Source organism: Rhizopus delemar, genomic scaffold, assembly GCF_000149305.1.
Source record: "Rhizopus delemar RA 99-880 supercont3.11 genomic scaffold, whole genome shotgun sequence".
NCBI classification, from domain to species: Eukaryota; Fungi; Mucoromycota; class Mucoromycetes; order Mucorales; family Rhizopodaceae; genus Rhizopus; species Rhizopus delemar.
Window position 1 is genome coordinate 158,365 of NW_027137837.1, and position 19,005 is coordinate 177,369.

The 19,005-nt window shown below is 32.7% G+C and overlaps 10 protein-coding genes across 10 annotated transcripts; 5 read left to right on the top strand and 5 right to left on the bottom strand.

Moving 5' to 3' along the window:
• Positions 1-1,152: 1,152 nt before the first annotated feature.
• On the top strand, positions 1,153-1,848 carry RO3G_12723 (polyubiquitin; the record flags this gene model as incomplete). The annotated part of the gene is made up of 1 exon (XM_067667307.1): positions 1,153-1,848. The coding sequence occupies one exon, from the start codon at positions 1,153-1,155 to the stop codon at positions 1,846-1,848; it is 696 nt and encodes a 231-aa protein (XP_067523408.1).
• Positions 1,849-2,677: 829 nt separating this feature from the next.
• On the bottom strand, positions 2,678-2,931 carry RO3G_12724 (uncharacterized protein; the record flags this gene model as incomplete). Its single annotated transcript, XM_067667308.1, has 2 exons — positions 2,678-2,856; positions 2,922-2,931. 2 exons carry the CDS (start codon positions 2,929-2,931, stop codon positions 2,678-2,680), a joined length of 189 nt encoding a protein of 62 aa, XP_067523409.1.
• An 816-nt stretch (positions 2,932-3,747) lies between these two features.
• On the bottom strand, positions 3,748-3,988 carry RO3G_12725 (uncharacterized protein; the record flags this gene model as incomplete). The annotated part of the gene is made up of 2 exons (XM_067667309.1): positions 3,748-3,769; positions 3,819-3,988. The coding sequence occupies 2 exons, from the start codon at positions 3,986-3,988 to the stop codon at positions 3,748-3,750; spliced, it is 192 nt and encodes a 63-aa protein (XP_067523410.1).
• A 1,066-nt stretch (positions 3,989-5,054) lies between these two features.
• RO3G_12726 (uncharacterized protein) lies at positions 5,055-5,225 on the bottom strand (the record flags this gene model as incomplete). The annotated part of the gene is made up of 1 exon (XM_067667310.1): positions 5,055-5,225. One exon carries the CDS (start codon positions 5,223-5,225, stop codon positions 5,055-5,057), a length of 171 nt encoding a protein of 56 aa, XP_067523411.1.
• Positions 5,226-6,272: 1,047 nt separating this feature from the next.
• Positions 6,273-6,568, top strand: RO3G_12727 (uncharacterized protein; the record flags this gene model as incomplete). Its single annotated transcript, XM_067667311.1, has 2 exons — positions 6,273-6,285; positions 6,417-6,568. The coding sequence occupies 2 exons, from the start codon at positions 6,273-6,275 to the stop codon at positions 6,566-6,568; spliced, it is 165 nt and encodes a 54-aa protein (XP_067523412.1).
• Positions 6,569-9,573: 3,005 nt separating this feature from the next.
• RO3G_12728 (uncharacterized protein) lies at positions 9,574-10,500 on the top strand (the record flags this gene model as incomplete). The annotated part of the gene is made up of 1 exon (XM_067667312.1): positions 9,574-10,500. The coding sequence occupies one exon, from the start codon at positions 9,574-9,576 to the stop codon at positions 10,498-10,500; it is 927 nt and encodes a 308-aa protein (XP_067523413.1).
• Positions 10,501-12,671: 2,171 nt separating this feature from the next.
• On the top strand, positions 12,672-13,555 carry RO3G_12729 (uncharacterized protein; the record flags this gene model as incomplete). Its single annotated transcript, XM_067667313.1, has 3 exons — positions 12,672-12,700; positions 13,229-13,262; positions 13,328-13,555. 3 exons carry the CDS (start codon positions 12,672-12,674, stop codon positions 13,553-13,555), a joined length of 291 nt encoding a protein of 96 aa, XP_067523414.1.
• A 151-nt stretch (positions 13,556-13,706) lies between these two features.
• On the top strand, positions 13,707-15,590 carry RO3G_12730 (uncharacterized protein; the record flags this gene model as incomplete). The annotated part of the gene is made up of 5 exons (XM_067667314.1): positions 13,707-13,715; positions 13,788-13,874; positions 14,125-14,154; positions 14,445-14,669; positions 14,820-15,590. 5 exons carry the CDS (start codon positions 13,707-13,709, stop codon positions 15,588-15,590), a joined length of 1,122 nt encoding a protein of 373 aa, XP_067523415.1.
• Positions 15,591-15,691: 101 nt separating this feature from the next.
• RO3G_12731 (uncharacterized protein) lies at positions 15,692-16,852 on the bottom strand (the record flags this gene model as incomplete). The annotated part of the gene is made up of 2 exons (XM_067667315.1): positions 15,692-16,549; positions 16,604-16,852. 2 exons carry the CDS (start codon positions 16,850-16,852, stop codon positions 15,692-15,694), a joined length of 1,107 nt encoding a protein of 368 aa, XP_067523416.1.
• Positions 16,853-17,209: 357 nt separating this feature from the next.
• Positions 17,210-18,822, bottom strand: RO3G_12732 (uncharacterized protein; the record flags this gene model as incomplete). The annotated part of the gene is made up of 2 exons (XM_067667316.1): positions 17,210-18,463; positions 18,517-18,822. The coding sequence occupies 2 exons, from the start codon at positions 18,820-18,822 to the stop codon at positions 17,210-17,212; spliced, it is 1,560 nt and encodes a 519-aa protein (XP_067523417.1).
• Positions 18,823-19,005: the final 183 nt, after the last annotated feature.

Below are 19,005 nucleotides of genomic sequence, written 5' to 3' on the forward strand. Positions count from 1 at the left end.
ACATACAGCAAGCTAAAGCATATAATAGTTTGGAGTCAGAATGAAAAATTAGATCCAGCAAAACTACAAAAGAGAACAATTGATTGAATTGGTATTGCGACATGATGAGACCTCGTTCGGATTTGGGATATTTACAATATCAAGACGTTGGATTTACATGGTCAGATGACGGACAGCTATTTGAATTCTCCTAGATATCAAGAGAACCAAAAGAAAATCAACGGAAATAGCCAAGATTGGAAATGCAAATCAAGTGGATGATATTGACTGTGTTGTGAGGACACTTAAATTATAGGATCGAAATTCAAACATGCGAGTGAACCTTCCAAAGAACTACACATTATTTCTGGCAGAAATAGAAAATAAGATCCGATCCGATCCATAAAACTAGCTACTGACGCACCTCGGATACAACAGGCGATTGCAAGAGGCAGGTATTGACCCAAACGTTCACAAAGCACATTCACTTAGAGTAGCAGAAAGTGCATGGACAGCAATCCATGGGCATGACATCAATCAAATAAAAAAATATACAATTTAGTCAAGGTAATTAGACATCTTCGAGAAATACTACTTCAAACCATTTAATAAATTACAAAATAATCCATCAACACCGTTTTCTCTACAAAGGAGAACATTGTCACCTCATTAGAATCTGAAACGAAGGTAATAAGGATTGGAACAAGTATACCTTCCAACCATACCGTGGTCAAAGTGGAAAGTGGAAATGAGATGGTGCCCACCTTTCTAAATTTAATCGGATTTCTTTGTTTATCTTTCCTCCCAAGTAGAAGCAAGAAAAAAAAATACTTAAGGCACTCTAAAAAAGTGAAGAAATAGAATGCAAAGTTTTTTTTATATTTCATATTAAGCCTAAATACAAAGTGTAGTGTGAGAAAGTCTTTAGCATTTCATCTCCATCTTCCACTCTAGCAACTTTGTAATTTGAAAAATGTATAACCGCAAATTGGAAAATAGAAAATTACGAATTAATATTTGAAATTCCGCAAATTGTTCCATGAGCACTGAAATGTGATTGGTTACGTAATGTGATTGGTTACATCATTTTCATGTATAAAAGTACAACTTTTACTCTTTTTTCATTTTCATTTTTTTTTCTTTTTTATATATTTTTCTATATATTTTCTTATTATGCAAATCTTTGTGAAGACTCTTACTGGTAAAACTATTACTTTGGAAGTTGAATCTTCTGATAGTATTGACAACGTAAAGCAAAAGATCCAAGATAAAGAAGGTATCCCACCAGATCAACAACGTCTCATCTTTGCAGGCAAACAATTGGAAGATGGCCGTACCCTTAGTGACTATAATATTCAAAAAGAATCAACCCTTCATCTGGTACTAAGACTACGAGGTGGTATGCAAATCTTTGTTAAGACTCTTACAGGCAAGACAATCACATTAGAAGTTGAATCCTCCGATACTATTGATAATGTGAAAAGCAAAATTCAAGATAAGGAAGGTATCCCACCAGATCAGCAAAGACTAATTTTTGCTGGTAAACAACTTGAAGATGGTCGTACTTTAAGTGATTACAATATACAAAAAGAATCAACGCTTCATTTGGTATTACGTTTAAGAGGTGGAAATGGTTTAGAAGAACAAAAGAAACAAACAAGAAAGAAGACAAGGTGTGCATTTCAATCATGTTCTGAGAAACCAGTAAAGATCATTGGTAACTGCAGATATTGCCAATCAAACTTCTGTGCTCGTCATCGTTTACCTGAAGATCATCTTTGTGAAAACTTGACAAACTGTAAACAAGCTGCATATGAAAGAAACAGTATGAAGCTTCTGAGTGAGCGTTGCGTAGCAAGCAAAGTATAGAAGTAGATGTAGAATTTCATAATAAATCTGGGTTTTAATTAAATGTATGCTTTTTCTTTTTGCTTCATTTTTAGAAAAATTATTTGCGCATTTGGAAAACAATGTTACACGAGACCTCACTATCTTTTAGACACTAAGGACTGACAATATCGATATCTTAATTATAATAAAGGACTGTGCGTGTTTTTACTTTATAAAAGAAGAATTTAAAACATTTGGGGATTGATAAAAGCTATTTTATTATTTATAATGACTTTATGTCCTCTTGATAAATTGACTCCTTCCTTCAACCCTCCTATGAACATCATCTCTATTGACTGTGCTTTTTCTAATTCGCTACTCCCTTTGATCTCTGCAATTTGAACTCCTTTGGATACCCCTTTTAAACAGCCACTGGCATTCAAGCTCTGAGCTATAGCAAATAGCACACTTATAAAGGTTCATGTTAAAAAAATACAAGATCACATACTTAATAAAACGTTGCGTATTTCTCATCTTTCTTTTTACGTCAAATAAAATGAATGCTTTTATATGTAACGATGGCTTGGGAAAACAATTTGATGATAAAGAGAATGAGGTATTAGAATTTAAAATGGAGGTTGATAATGAAGTTTACCCAGTAGAAAACGTGATAGGTTTTGACACTTGCATGAAACCACCAGAGAAAGAGAGTAAGAAAAAGCTGTTTGAGAAAGAAGTTTTGACTGAAATTAGAGAGAAAAATCATCGTATAAGCATTACAAAAATGCCGAAAAGGAACAGCTTTTCATGCTTGTCAAAGAAGAAAAAAAAGGAATGAATGTTCGTACTGAAGCTCTCAAACTGAATATTAACGTGCGTACGGCGCAAGACTGGGTGGTAAAGGACACAAAGGTCCCACAAGATTATAAAGATCAGCTAGTAGTGGAAGACCAGTGGGTAGACCTCTTGTTCTAACTGACGGCGATGAATTTTTTTTGATCAGGTGGGCTGATGAAAATACTAACTCTGTCGTGCTTGAGGTTTTGACTACTGAATTCGGAAAACTAGAGATAAAAAAAAATATAGCTTTTTTAAGAAAAAGGTAGAATTACCTTCAAACATGACCATTTACAATCTGTTGAAAGGAATACCCCTGGGAAGATTGAAGAGATGTATAACATATTTTTCCCGCCAATCGACAAAACCCACAAGCTTGATTGTACTGTTTGAACAATTTTAAAATGGCTTCTTGGACTGTCTTTATCTTGTTTTTATAATTTCTTTACAATTTAGGTTGTACTTTGGGATTTTTTTGAGCGTCCCTGAAAATATACAAATAAAGTGATATGGAAAGAATGTTTTCATTTTTTTTGCCACTTCAGATTAAATGACACATTTGTTTTTTATTTTTGATAATAAGTTCAAGTAATTGAATACATTTTCTATAGGATAGTTTAAAAAGGAGACAAAGAATTAATTGCCAGTTTTGGCATCGAATGTGTGTATGTATTTATACTTTTGGTAGATCATTAACCATGCCATATGTTGTTAGCATGGTATAATATAGCTCCTTTTGAAGTCTGCTTACCTTAATAATATGATGACGATTTGATTCTTTCCATCTCTTTCAAATGCTTATAAACTGTTTATGACAATTCCTATATGCAGTAGAACAATCAAGTTGTTTACATATCAAGTTTATTTTGTTTTTATAATTGAAATTAAATACAGAACGGTTTATTAACTTTGTTATCTTTTCTCATAGAAATAAATTTAAGATTATATCATTTATAAAACGAAATGAAATGCCTCAACCAGAAAAGTGTCCATTGCAAGTATTTGTTTTATATATACTTTCAATTTCTCCCTTTTCTACATCTTTCATAATAAATAATCATAAACCAATAAATATATATTTTGATATCGCTTTCAAGTTTATTATAAACTCAAAATAGTAATTCTATATGTCTATTTTGTGTCAATTTCTACAACAATAATTCTGTTTGCACTTCATCCCAAATGGCTCTTCAAACGAAAAGCCACTAGGACCTTTAAACTCCCAACCATCAGGGCAAGTATCACCGCAATCAGGTGCACTACTAAACCATTGACACTCTTCAGCGTTGATGAATTTCAAAATAACCAAGACAAAGAACAAAGCAATCGTTGTTGATTTCATTTTAGTATGTAGTAAAAAGTATGTAAAAGATGGCTTTTTGTTGATTGAACATCATTTGGGCATTTATATGACAGTCAAGTGGTACAGTGATGCAGAGCAAATAATGAAATTGATTTCATTAGCAATACAGTTCCAATCTTGCTATATGACTTTTTTCTTATATTTAGTGATAAATTCAATCTTCTCTTCAATTCAAAGGTCGAAATGATAGCTTAAAAGAAGAACAAACAGGTTCTCTCTTTATTGTTGATACCCTCCAAGTCAGCTTTCTGCTTGATTTTTAAAAATGACTTCAAATGACAATGAATTAAACAATTTAGAAAATAATCTTTTTAAATGACCATAAACAGATAAATTTCAAACCAATTAACCCGTTTGGATGTCGTATTATTATTTGATAGGTTCTAATGACGTACAATAAAAAAAAGAGGGGGGGAAGAGATATTTCATTTTCTTTATTCTAAAGTTACACATTGTTAACACCAAGATTTTATTAAATACAACGAACGGCTACAAAGAAAATTGAGAAATGCAATATGGAAATAAAGAATACTCGAGAAAATAGAGAAACTAATGTACAAAGTTAAATCATAATCAATAGTATTGTGCATAAAACATTACATTATATCTCTATGGATGCTATTCAACAGTTTACTGACACAATGGACCTTTTATTTTTTTTGGGCAAAGCTGTTTGAGAGATTTATAGATGATTTTTTTTTACTGAATAAAAACTATACGTTTCATATCATTCTTTCCTATCACTGCTCATAACGCTGTATTTATCATGTAAAATTTCACTTATAAAAGACTGCCAGGATTAAATCATTTGAGAAACGTTTTTCGACTTGAACAGTATTCATTATATACAGTTGCTTTTAGTTATTTTTTCTTATCCTCTTCATGCCTTTTACTTTTAATTGTCATTGGCTTGTTTTAAGCAAACTGATGTATTGTCAATACCGAAACAAGGAAAATTTATGTAGAAAAATAAAAGCACGAACTTTTAAATATGATTTCAATGAAAGTAATTTCAAATGTTTATTATTTTTTGACCTATAAATATCTATTCATAGAATCCATCAGTTTTGACAGGAAAGTTAAGATTTACTTCAAAGTAACTAGCGGGACATTTTCCTTCACAAGCAGGTGTATCACCAAACCTGCCAATCACATTAGCATTAGCGAGCTTCAAGATGACCAAAGCAGTGAATAAGACAAGAGCTGTTGATTTCATGGGGTTTTAAAAGAAAAGCAGATAAAAGATGATTTTATTGATCAAATGTTTCTTAATGTTTATATAACTCATTCGTTGATAGAATGACGCAGAGTAAATAATGAAATTAATTTCATAAACAAAGTAAATTGAAGGTTCACTATGCATGCTCCTTTTTTCGTTGTTTGATAGCAGCTTTTGTTTCTATTTATTCTGAATCCGACAAAGAAAGTGGTCTATAATTAGCAAGACAGGGCTTCTTACAATAGCCCGTATTGCTTTATATTGTAGCATGTCAAAGTTGGCGCAAACAAGGCTTATGGAAAAATCATCCCATTGATCATGACGGGGTGAATTTTCTTTCGGAATTCTTATAAAGGCAAAGAGAGGAAAACAGAGGATAAACTAAGGATAAAGAATTTTGAGTCCTAAGTGAATAAATTCAAATAAAGGGAATTGTCTTGTGTTGTTTGAACTACAAAGACGATAAAATATGTAAATGCGTGTAATATCTCTTCCTCTTTTTCACTATAAACTCTAATTTTTATTTACATAATTTCAGTACAAGAGGGGCCATGATGCTTTAAATTAAACCGCTAACCGAATACGAGTTAAATTCTCGTTATTCACATAAATTCGTATAGGTTCTTTTGGTTTACGAGAATGCAAAACTTTATTTGTGAATATGCATATCTCAATCAACTGATATTTATATGCGTTCCTTTTGGAAAATGAAGTTAAAAACTTTTCTGAAAGCTGTTCTTATCTTTTACGCCATGCAAAAATTAAAATAATATTTGTATTTCAAAAACAGAACAAAGAGTTAAACTTTGTGTTAATTATCTGCTCTCTCTCACAAAAGGAGGTTTGGTGTTGTAGAGTCATAACATTTGTGTTCATAAAAAAGAAAAAAAAAATGACAGCTTGTTTATATGGAGAAGTATACCCTTGTTAGAAAACTGTCAGCTTACTATCAAAATTCATTGTACATCGTTTTAAGCAGCTTAATATTAAGTAGCCCTGTCAACAAAGAAAACACTCTTGCGAATCTTTAATGATATTCTAAAAATGTCCATGCTTGGTACATCTTTTGCTTGATTCAAGTATATTTAGTACATTGATTTTTAGAATGCCCGCATGGAGATATGTATTCTTGACAGAAAATTAGTTCTAATATAAGTGAAAACAGAATTATCTTTATATATTTTAAAGTTGGTCAGCTTTGTTTTTATTTTTGTCAAAGTTCGTTTATTCTCGGGGAATCCTTCAACCCCTTGGTCGCGATCCTTATTGTCCACATTAACCTCAGCGCAATCCTGAGTTTGATGGAGCTCAGGACCTTCCGATCAGGTCAATACAAATAATAGTAAAGAGAATCATTATAAAAGAGGCATTTGATACATAAACTAGGGACAATTTTAAAAAAGATTATTTCAATATGCTTACAATAATTGAATCGCAAACAACAATTTTTATCTACTCTTTCTTTCTTTTCTTTCTTTCTCTAAGTTATAAAAAGTTATTTTCCTATTGTTTCATTTTGTTCACCTTTTAGCTTCTTTTATAATTAAAGTGTCATCAAGTGTCATTTAAAGCCTCTTCCTTCAAGGGGTTTTTTTTTTTTTTTTTTTTTTTTTTTTTTTTTTTTTTTTTTTTTTTTTTTCGTAATTGAATAAAAAAAAATTAAAAAGACGTTCAAGGAAATTCATCTTTTTATTTTTCAAGATATCAATAGCTTAATTCGTTGCTGGGGTTACAAATATTTACGTAACCTAAATCAAGCCAAAGAAATATACACAGATATTAGCGTAGTCAACGATGCTCAGTTTAATCTCCCTATCGTTTTGATATTGCGATTGCAATAAGATAGCAAATATGATTTTTCAGTACCGCTTATCTCTCATGGCTTTGGCTTCCATAGTGATATCTTAGAAGATTATGGAAATGAGAAGTGCAATACCTTTGTCTTGTCCATCACTGAACTCGAGCACTCTCAATGACTACATAATTCCTTTTTCATTTATCAATTTACATCCTTAAGCAATGCCAATGCAAGGATGGGATCTACCAGCGCAATGCTTATCACTCAAGAAATCACCCAACTATTTCTCATACCATCTCTCATCCATCCCAGGAAGAATTTTTCAATGTTATTATAGGTGAACCCTATGAACCTCAATTTGTCCATTCTGATCACAATAAAGCCTTTAAAATTTTAGAAAAGATTTTTTTGTTGCTCACCAAGATCAAAGGCGCTTTTATTAAAAATACAGAGGTCGAGCCTTTCGTGGAAGTCAAAAAGTAGCATATTTGCTATGAACAATGAAGGACGATCAATTTAACAGACATGCAACAGGAACAGACTTATTTTATAACTTTAAGGTACATGGTACAGTTTATTTTCTTACCAGCATTGGATATGTAGAATTGTTTTTGGACGCCCCGTGATGCTCATCATCAAAATGATTGCAGAGCGAATGAAATTTTAGCAGCCTTAAGAAATTAAAATTTGAAGTCGATCGCTTAAATAAGGAAAAAGTCCAGATGGATTTCTGTAAACTGGTGACTCCTCCTTAAAAGCCTAAAGTTTAAAAAAAATGAAAATTTCACATTATATTTCGGATCTTTTTATCTATATTCTAGCTAGAAAGTAAACCTGGTAGTCTGTCCTCTTTTAGCGAATCCTAGTTATAACAGATTCTAGAAGTATAACAATAATAAAGATATCAAGTCTCCGGTTACTGTCTACACTGACGAATTTGAGGGGTGTCAAATTCTGCATCTTTTCTCCGCTTATAAGCAATTATGTGGAACCTTCTTTTCCTTAATAAACCTATTGTGCCTTCATATGACTAGAGCAGATTCCATGTCTAAACCATATATTTTTTCTATTAAAAAACCATCAATATACGTATTGAAACGCAATGTCTCTTACCCTGCACTGAAGATATGGCCTAATTGAATATTAGCTTTTTAAATTGTCCTTTTTATGCATATACAAATCATCAAGGATTTTCTTTCTTGAAAATCTATCTAAGCTATCTTATCAGCTTTATCTGTGGAATTAGTAATAGCAAGAGATGAATCAAAAATTACAAATGAATTAAAGCTCTTAAAGGTTATCTCAATACCAAAAGTGTCAAGGATATGGGTGTATTATCCACAAACTCATATGATACCTCAGGCAATGTTATGATGCTAGACAAATGACTGTAGGAGAAAATGATCATTCAAGTATTGTGAAAGATGAGTTACACGATCACCAATATCCCTTAAAAATCATATTTCCTTTAATAGCAATGTTGTGGAAATAGAAGGAACATTTTAAATGAAAAGCCGATTGTAGTGAGCGAAAATAAACTTAAAAGTTGAAATTGAGTCTTATAATCGGGAGTTATTAGTTGAAGAAAAGAACTTTTTAGTTAGCGCACTTTTGAAAAATGTGAATAAACACATAAAATCCTTAATAATGGTAATTGCACAATAAGGGGCAAGGAGGCAAGATCAGCAGTATATAGAAATGAAGTTGTCTTTACATTATTCATGAAGACTATGATTTCCGAGAGATAAAATTATTATAAGATTGAATTATAGAGCTGTATTTATATAGCGCTTGATAACTTTTGTTATTCTATTTAAAAAGCTTTTTCCATGTAAGAAAAGTATATCATTTCTGGCTTAAAATATCAAATGTATTAGAAAAAAGAGAGCATTTCATAGCTTATATAAGTCATAAATTAGTTTAGTAATGCTCTATTAATAAAAGACATAATCCTTCTAAAATGATTTTGCACTAGTTACAATTTGAAGTAATATACAAGAGCAAAGATTTTAAACGTGTAATTTGGGTGCGTGCGAATTAAATTTCAATAAGCAATTAATAAAATTGTTTATTACTGTCAAACAGTCAAAGCAACAAATGCACTGTTTGCATTAAAGAGGATAAATTAAAATAAGGATTACTGGACATGCTGACTTTTTCTTTTCTCTGCCACTTTTGTTAAACAATACGGCATATTTTATTAGGTGAATGCTAAAGAATATACTTTGTTGTTAGTTAATTCTCTTCCTTTACTCTCTAATTATAACTTCCGATGCTAAAAAGAAAGAATGAAAAGACAGATTCTCATAGTCAAGCAAAATCACAAAGGGGAAAGAAGGGATAATGATTTTCTGCATAGGATGTAATTATATTTCTGATTAATACAGTTACCAGATAAGGTTTAATTTAGGATCAAAGCTTAAGAAATTTCTTTTTATTCTCTCTTTATGACATGGTGTATAAAGAAAAGGATATAGCCTTTTAATATAAAAAGAGCAGGATTTTTTTCAAAATCTAAAAGTATCTAAAATAAAAACAATAACAACAATGCAAATCAAATTCTTGACTCTCTCTGCTCTCGCTTGTCTCTCTACTTTTACTTTTGCTGCCCCCGCCACTCCTAATGTTCATGAACAAAAGGTCAAGAATGTTATGCAGAGTCCCGATGTACAGAATGTCTTCGAGTATTTTATCAACGTTGTCATAGATAAAGTCAAAAAGGACTCCCCAAATGAAAGTATTACTTTAACTGTTCACCAAGCTGAAGATGCTTCTCCTTCCACTCAACATGCTCAACATGCTCAACATGCTGAGGATGCTAAAGATGCTAAAGATGCTAAAGATGCTAAAGATGCTAAAGATGCTAAAGATGCTAAAGATGCTGAAAGTGCTACTGATTCCACTCAACATGCTGAAGATGCTAAAGATGCTAAAGATGCTGAAAGTGCTACTGATTCCATTCAACATGCTGAAGATGCTAAAGACGCTGAAAGTGCTACTGATTCCACTCAACATGTTGAAGATGCTAAAGATGCTAAAGATACTGAAAACGCTGTCGCCTCCACTCAGCAAACTGATTCCACTCAACATGCTGAAGATGCTAGAGATGCTAAAGATGCTAAATATGCTAAAGATGCTGAAAATGCTACTGATTCCACTCAACATGTTGAAGATGCTAAAGATGCTAAAGATGCTGAAAATGCTACTGATTCCACTCAACATGTTGAAGATGCTAAAGATGCTGAAAGTGTTACTGATTCCACTCAACATGCTGAAGATGCTAAAGATGCTAAAGATGCTGAAAATGCTACTGATTCCACTCACCATGCTGAAGATGCTAAAGATGCTGAAAGTGCTACTGATTCCACTCAACATGCTGAAGATGCCGCTACCTCTGACGAAGCTTCTAAATCCATTGATACAAGTGATGTTACGCGTCCAACTGATGCTCCTACTACCACCCCTGCCCCTTAATTAATTGATTTATTGCGCATCTAATTCAAAGGCCTATAAAAGCCGCCATACTTATTCCTACTTTTGATACATTTTTTAAATAAATATCGTTTACTAAAGAAAATAGACAATGTGTATGCCTTGTACATGAAATTTATGCTGTTTTTATAAGATAGCGATACTACTAAAGATGTATTTGTTTATAAGTATTCAGATATAACTAATGAAGAAAAAATCTTAATGATAGTTTCATCATCATTATTTATTATTTCTTAATATATTTTTTTGATACACAGTGAAAATGATTTGATAATTAAGCTGTATCAAGAAATTCATTTAAGTATTATCTAATATAGTACTAAAATACTTTCATATAAATGATTAGAGACAGCCTTTATATTTATCTCGTTTGCAGCAAGTGTGAGCTAATTTTATTCATTTACCCTATGTAGTACATCAATTCCAATTTATTTACAATGAAAAGTCCTCGAATTGACATCTAGGTGGTCACAATCACTGAACGCCTATAATTAAGAATCATCCACTTTTCCTTATTTTGGTCAGTATTATTACTTCAATTATATAAATAGTATCTATTATTTTAACCCCTCATCTATTCAATTGGTAAATAAAATTTACTTTAAATCTCGAACCATAAATTACGTATGTGTAAAAACAAGCGCTGCTTATTAATGATCTATTTTGAAATTTCCTAGAATTTGTTGAAGTGGATGTTTTTAATGGAAGCCTATTTTTTGAGTATGAGTGTTTTATTATAGTGCCGCCTCTAGACCAATACCTTTTATTTAATTTTTTTTATAAAGTGTTTTTATTGAAGTATCAGTAGGGCCTGCTCACCATTCAAATTTAAATAAAAGTATAAGAGAATACAAAATATTACATTATTTACATTCTATGATGTAATTTTAAGCGTCTTCCTTTTTACAAATGTGCTTTCCATAATGGGATGCTGTACCTGTCATAGCTTCGTCTGGTTAGAAAGTTACGTCATCAGCACTGCTTATTTAATTAAAAGCTATAATACAGCACTACAAACAACACCGAATATTACTCGAATTTCAAGAGCTTGGCTCTTGGCAGTAGTTGGCTTTCTTCGCCTATCCGATATTGAACGCATCGATTTAGACAACGCTATGATCATGTCTAGCAATATCCTACGCATTCTGGTATTGACACTAAAATAAAAACGGAAAGATTCTCGTATCTCCAAACCTATCATCATACATCCACAAACAAATCCTCTTTTGTGCCCAGTCTCTGCGTATTTTACCTATCGGTAACTTTTTGCTTACACACCCTGTTTGATTAGTCATCCGGTGTTTCCTAATATCAAGATCAACGCTCTCTTTCGCTCTTTGAAAGACTCTAAGGCTGCAATTAGCCATGAACGAATTTCCAAGCATATCAACAATATTATAGCATATGTAGGTCGTCCAACTGGTGCACCTATACCGAAGGGAAGAGTGTTAGACGCTACACTGGCAGCCCAGGCGGGAGTCGCTGTTGACAACATCGTGGCCGCGAAAACTGGTCAGGCAAAGCTCTGTTCGAACACTTCTACCGTATCTCCGTCACTAATAATAATTTTACTGTTACTACTCTGGATTCTCAACAAAGATCCTAGCTCGAAGTATAATATGTACAATACTTCATAGTATTTGTATTAAATTACTACAAAATGTTTAACCTGAAGACTATTTTGTAGTTACCCTGTAACTTATCCGTAATTCTTCAGTTCTATGTGCTTTGCTGCTGCTGCTTTACGCGTATAACCATCCAAAGGCTCTTTTTCTCAAGATGAGCAACTTACAAAGGCTTTATTGAACCTAATCTATTTATTACACACCAAACAAGCTAAGTTAAAAAAAAAAAGAAAGATGTTCACTGATGGATGGACGGATGTAATGAAAAATGAATGTGTGATTGCTGTATTATTTTTCCAAAAGATTTGAAATGGTATAGTGTTTGGCCATTCGAAAGACGTAAAGAGGTATAGAATTGTATTTCAATATAATAAGGCTTTTTATCTAATAAAAAATATAATTTTAAAGCCTAATATATTGTTTCTTAAGCCAATGAAGTGTATTAAATGGTAAGGTTTTCTACAAATAAGAATGTAAAGAAGTACATGAATAAGCATGATGTCGTCCAATAATGACAAGTAAATTTGGATGATTGAAAAGCCAACCTATCATATCAGGTAAAATGCGGATATTACTCTCTTTTTTTATGTGAAAACAAGGTAAAATTAGAGATTTGAAGTGTCTTTGGCGTGCGTAATATTCGAGTAAAACTTGAAATATTACCAACTGCTGTAAAATTCGCTTAAAATGCGCCATTTCAATACTTGGTAATATTCAAGTAAAACGTCAAATTTCTAGCAAATATTACCGACTTATTATTCTTAAATTATTTGCAGTGACAGTGCTCACGATATCAGCTGGCATCTTTTTATGACCCAATTGGTAGCTGGTTTTCTTTTGTTACATACGCTTCTTTTCCATTTTGCCCATATCACTCAAGGATGATGAATGTGGTGTGCCTCCTTTCCCTTTATACGCTTCTTCGATTCAGAGGCGCTAGATGTCACGAGAAATTCAAACCATAATTCCATGATGGGTTCCTTTATCTTTGCTTGATAATAAAGGTTGTAGAGCAGTTGTTTATCCACTCTTAATGTAGTTTTAGCTCACTTTCATAGTCTATGCACTAACAAATAACTAAAAAGCATATTAAAGACGTTGTTCTCACGATCAGAAGAGGTAATCAGCTTTTTCGTTCAAACTCAATGGGAATATAAAGAAAGGATGACTGTAAGCACTAAAAGGTGTTGTTACAACGTTTATGCATCAAAGGCTACACAAAACGTTTATACCTTACTAGGAGAACAGCAAAGCTTGCTGCATTAGATCGAAATAGATATAACACTACATCCTCATTCAAGGACTTATTTGATATTCACAGTTTTTTGATTCTTAAACTTGCTGAAGAACAAGATAAACGTGAAGCTATACCACTTGCTCCCTTTATGCTCAAAGCCGTTTTACCTATTTAACCTGCATATATGTATGCATATGATACCTATAAATGAATTTATGTCATTGTAAATGTATAAATGATAGTTCTTCATATATAAAAAGTATAGTAATAGCCTATTAATTTGATAAAGTAAATTTTTTTGAATAGATTTATTGTAAATATCATAAATGATGCTGGTAATATTCAAAGGATTTGTACTTGCTCATATATACAATCTAGAATGTTGTCTGAAGACTTAAATTCTATAGAAAAAGCAATGGTTTCTTGACCAATTAGCTTGGACACTTCAAACAGCAGATAAAACGCTTCCCCTTTGGAAGCTTGATCTGTTTCATGTAATTGCTTGTGGTGTTTTGATTTTATGAAAACATTAGAAATATACTTTTGGATGCTTTTTTTTAACCAAATGAAGCGGCAGCGTTACTTGGACGAATCCACTATGAAATTTTACATGAGCAGGAAAAGCAAAAACATCGTAAGTTAATATCTTAACTGTAATTTTTCTTTTTAATTTGTAGCAGTGCTCATAGAAATGTAGCACTAGAATAAATCTCTCATACACAAAAATTAATATAAAATATTTAGGAAAAATCAGCTTGGTTTCTTGTACCAAACGTAAGCTCACTTTCCATTACTAAGGCAAACCTTGTTTTTTTTTTTTTTTAAAAAAAAAAAAAAAAAAAAAAAAAAAAAGAGACAGGATACTTTTATGCTAATGGTAAAGTCTACTAGAAAGAATTTGACAGTGAAAAATTGCAGAAAAGTTAGAGGTTTCTGTTGCTGAAATGATCGCTGGCCAAAAAGTCAATGAAACCCCTTAATTTGACTCACCCTTGACGACCGTCACTTTTACCTCACAAAAATTTGAGGCTTTTTAGCTATTCACACTCTTTTTTTCTCTGTAGATGACAAGCACCTTGCCAACCATAAAAGAGTTTCTAACCTCAGTCAAGTTAGAACAATACCATGAAGCATTTATCAAGTCGGGTGCAACTGAACAAGATATTGAACTGATGATTGAATTTAGTGATGAAGAACTTAATGAATTTACCTGCTCTTTAAGTATGCTGCCTTTTCACTCTATTATATTTAAAAATGGAATAAGAAGACTAAGAGATACTCTGGCATCAGTATGTTGTTATGTTTCTATTGCTATACAATTAATATATTAAACCGTGCTGTTGTTAGGATAATAATCGTGATACTGTGATAAAAGAAGTATACATAAAAATTTAATTTTTCATGCTCTTTCTTAGAAATTTCTTATTTCGCAAAGTTAGGATAAAACATCTCAAGATATTATTGCTATTCAAGCAACCATTTACGGAAGACGTCAAAGTAGACCACTCACAAATTATGAAAAGGCCATTAATGAGGCTGCTATTCAGCTAGCCTCAGAGGATCCTCTATTGATATCCAAAAAGGGTGACCTTTTTAGATTAGCCAAGAAGAAGCTACTGGATGATGGATATGTTTATAAAAGAGGCAAGAGTCGATCTAAGTTAACAAAGGAAGTTCCTCAGCTACTGAAGCGACAATCATCTTCTTTGTCTGATAAAAGACAAGAAAATGCTGAACGCACATCGTTAGAAAGACTGGAAAAGATTAAATATCTAGAAAAAAGAGTGGAAGATTTACTAAAGACAAGGCAGTTGGCAGAAAATGAATTAGAAGTTGGCTCATTTGATGTCCATGATAAGCCTCTGATGGAAGCTAAAATAGTCAACTATGAAGAAGAAAAACGACAGTTGACAAGGCAAATAAGTAAATTGAAATCACAAGAAAGGAAGCACAAGTGGTATTACAGACGAAAATCAGTGAAATTAAATGACAATAGTAGTAGTATTTGCAGCAGTAATAGTAGCAGTAGTAGTATCAGTATTAGTAGTATTGGTATGAATAACAGTCAAATAACAGAAGATGATTTCAATTCACAATTATCATCATCCACATTTAATGAAGAAGAAGAAGAAAGGGCATTTTCTATTTATTCTATTGAAATACCACATTGTTCGAGGGAAAGTGATGTACGAAGAAGTAATAAACAATAGAGGATTAATTTATTATTAAATGTACATAAAATTAATTTTGACAAGATTGAATCTGTTTGCACCATTCACTACTTAATACTTCTGCAGCTGTAATACGTTTATTAGGTTGAGGATCTAACATTCTGTAAATAAGTTTTCTTTGCTTGAATGTCAATGCCTTCTAAGGTATCAAATCTAGCTTCTTTTGCTTTTCTACGTATTGTTTCTTTTGCCTTTAATACACCCGCCTCTCTTTTTAATCTTTCTTGTTGCTTTTCTTCTTCCGTCATGTCCTTTCTCGCACGTAATTCCTTTCTTGCATTCTCCCTTTCTTCATCCAATAATTGTCTAAATTTCAGATATTTGTCATACGACTCATCTTCTCCACTTTTAGCTATTTGCCAAGGGTGATTTGCCTTTCGAAGGACTAAATAGACAATGGCACAACTCCAAACATCGACTAGACGAGCATCGTATGTATCTTGAATAAATTCTTCTGGTGCAATATAAGGTTCTGATCCTACCAATCCATGTGCCCAATGCACCTTGTCACTATCCTCTTCTTCTTCATCTATTTGTTCTTCCTCTTTATAAATGACAGTGCCCTTGAAACAAACAGCCGATCCGAAATCAGATATCTTTAAACAGCCTGACATTGTTAACAGTAAGTTTTCAGGCTTCAAATCTCTGTGAGCAATGCCGATTTCATGTAAATAGTCTACACCTTGCATAAGTTGCTTAAAAAAGCAATTTGTTTCAGCCACTTCCAATCCATCTGGACATTCGGCCAGGATATCAAACAAGTCACCACCTCCACTATACTCCATCACTTGGCAAAATACAGGGGAAGTCTCGGTAAACGGTAATAAATCGTATGTTTGAATGATATGATGATGTTTGACTGTGGATGATATCGAATACTCAGCAGTTAATCGCTTTATGTAATCTTTGGATGATTCTCCGTGTCTTTTACGTAATTCCTTTATATAGAATATTTATACATAAACAGCCAATTAAACTAAAAACAAAATTACCTTTACAGCATAGAGCTGTTCTTTTCCCTCAATTATTTTATGAGCAATTCTCACAACACCCGATGTTCCTTTGCCTATTGTTTCTTGACATGTACCCCACTTTTCAGATAGGCTTCGTTCATCTGTCGTTCTTTGTAAACAACGATCTAATGCTGCACGCTCCTTTTTGATTTCTTCTAAGCTAGCGATTCTTTTTTCATTATAAGAAGATGTCCACTGAGAGGTTAGCCTAAGCGATTTATGAGCCATACCAATAAGGCCATTGATAATTCGATTTTGGGCTGGGCACGTCAAGTGATGAATATGTGTGCCATCTTCAAATTGTTGAAACCTTGCGATATCTTGACTTGATAAAGTACTTGCTGTAGTAGATGAAGAGGTATTTTGATGAGGTAATATTGTATTCTCTATTATTGTATTTGTGTTCTTTTGTTCTATATTTTTTGGTGTCTTGTGGAATATTGACTGAAAAAACCCCATTTTTTATTTTATTTTTTTAAACAAAAAAAAAGAAAAGAGAAATAAAAAAAAATCTATTTTTTTTCCCTCCTTTTTTTGTAAGGTAAAAAAAAAAAAAAAAAAAATTTTTTTAATGAGTGATTTTATTTAAGTTGCATTATTGTTATTTATAATTGACGCATTCTGTTGTAATCTTGTTAACCTTTCTATTCTTCTTTCCTTTTCTTCTTGAATTTCTTGTTGTTCTTGCTCTTGTTCCTCTTTTGTTACTTCAGGTAATCCGAGTTGTTTACGTAATGACATAATTTCCTGCTTCATTTCACTCATTTTTTGATCCTTCTTTTTATTGTCTGATTTTAAGCGCACAATGTACTCATAAGAATGTTGTAGTAACACAACTTTACTCATTTGTTTAACATCTCTTTCCTTATTATCCCTCATCTCTTTTACATCTATCGCTTCATTCTCCGCTAATTCCTCTTCCATCATGGCTTCAACCACTTCTTTTCGAAGTGAATCAAAACTCTGCTTGAGTACATCCCTACGTTTTTGTTCAGCTGCCTTGTGGGCAGATCGTCTGTGTTCAACGCCAGATTGAATAGTTGTTGTAAAATCAATACCTAATGTTTTGCCGTTGCCTTCTTTTTGATTTTCGTAATTTGATTTTGAAGTGAGCAGAGCTCGAGCGGTCTCTTCTTCAATCGTTGACAGTCGATGGCCATTCGGTTTCAGTGAAGGTGAGATCAATGGTTTTAATGTCCTTGGAGATGTCAAAGGTCGAAGCCCAGCGGGTGATGATAGTTCAGGTGGCAAACCAGGTGAATGGCTAAATTTGGGTTGTGAAATGCGCCTGCGCTTATTGATTGATGGTTTGCCCTTTTGTTGTTCTTCTTCAAGTATGGCAGCCGGTAAAACGGGCATATTATCAACAACGGATGATGTATTGGTGGTGGTAGGTGGTGCACTGTTGCTGTGACCTGCTCCTAGTTTCATTAATAAAGAAGGAGTGGCAGGGGCCATAGTGTTACTGCTAGGTGCAAGTGCAAGTGGACTACTTTCTGATATCTTTCTGTTCAGCTTATTTTGTTGTGGGCTATTGTTTTGTACAGTCTTTTGTAAATTCATTTTTTTTCTTCCCTCAAAGAGTGGACTCGTTGCAGATGAGCTGGTATTATTATTTAACTGATTTTGCATATTTCTTAATTGTTGTTGCTGTTTCTCGATTAATGCTAGTTTTTGTTGTAGAAGGTGTTGATCCATCACTTCAGAAGGATGAAGAGCAGGTGAAGTTAAAGGAGAAAATATATTATCCGAGTTGCTATTGCTAAATTGAAAAGTAGTCGTATTATTCATATCATAAGTAGGTGCCATGGCAGGTGAAACTAAGGGCGTAAGAAATTCCTAGATGAATATTAGAATACAGATTATATCATGCATATACACATCATATTTACTTCTTCGTCTGCAAAATCGTCTATTGTTGATGTTTGTAAAGGATGTTGTAAAGGTGTATAGACTGCACTATGACTATTTATTTGCAGTGGTGACATGCTATATTCAGGATTATGCCCAGATAATGCACTACTATTTGTATAGCTATTATCTTGCATTTGTTGTTGTTGCTGCTGCTGTCCATCAGGCGTTAATTGCGGTACCGAAAAAGAACCATGATTAAATGTTGCAGCGTGATTTATAAAGTTAAAAAAGTCAGCATTATTATTGTTGTTCATGTGTTGTTGTTGTTGCTGTTGTTTAAACATGTCTGTAATTTCCTGTTGAAAATTGAGAGAAGTAGTAGTGTTATTATTATAGATCATAAAAGTCAAAAAAAAAAAAAAAAAAAAAAATGAAAAAAAAAAATAAAAAAAGTAAAAAAAAAGCCATATTTCAACATGCTCTCATGACGATGTTGTTTGATTGGTTCAACTTAACCAGCGGACAAT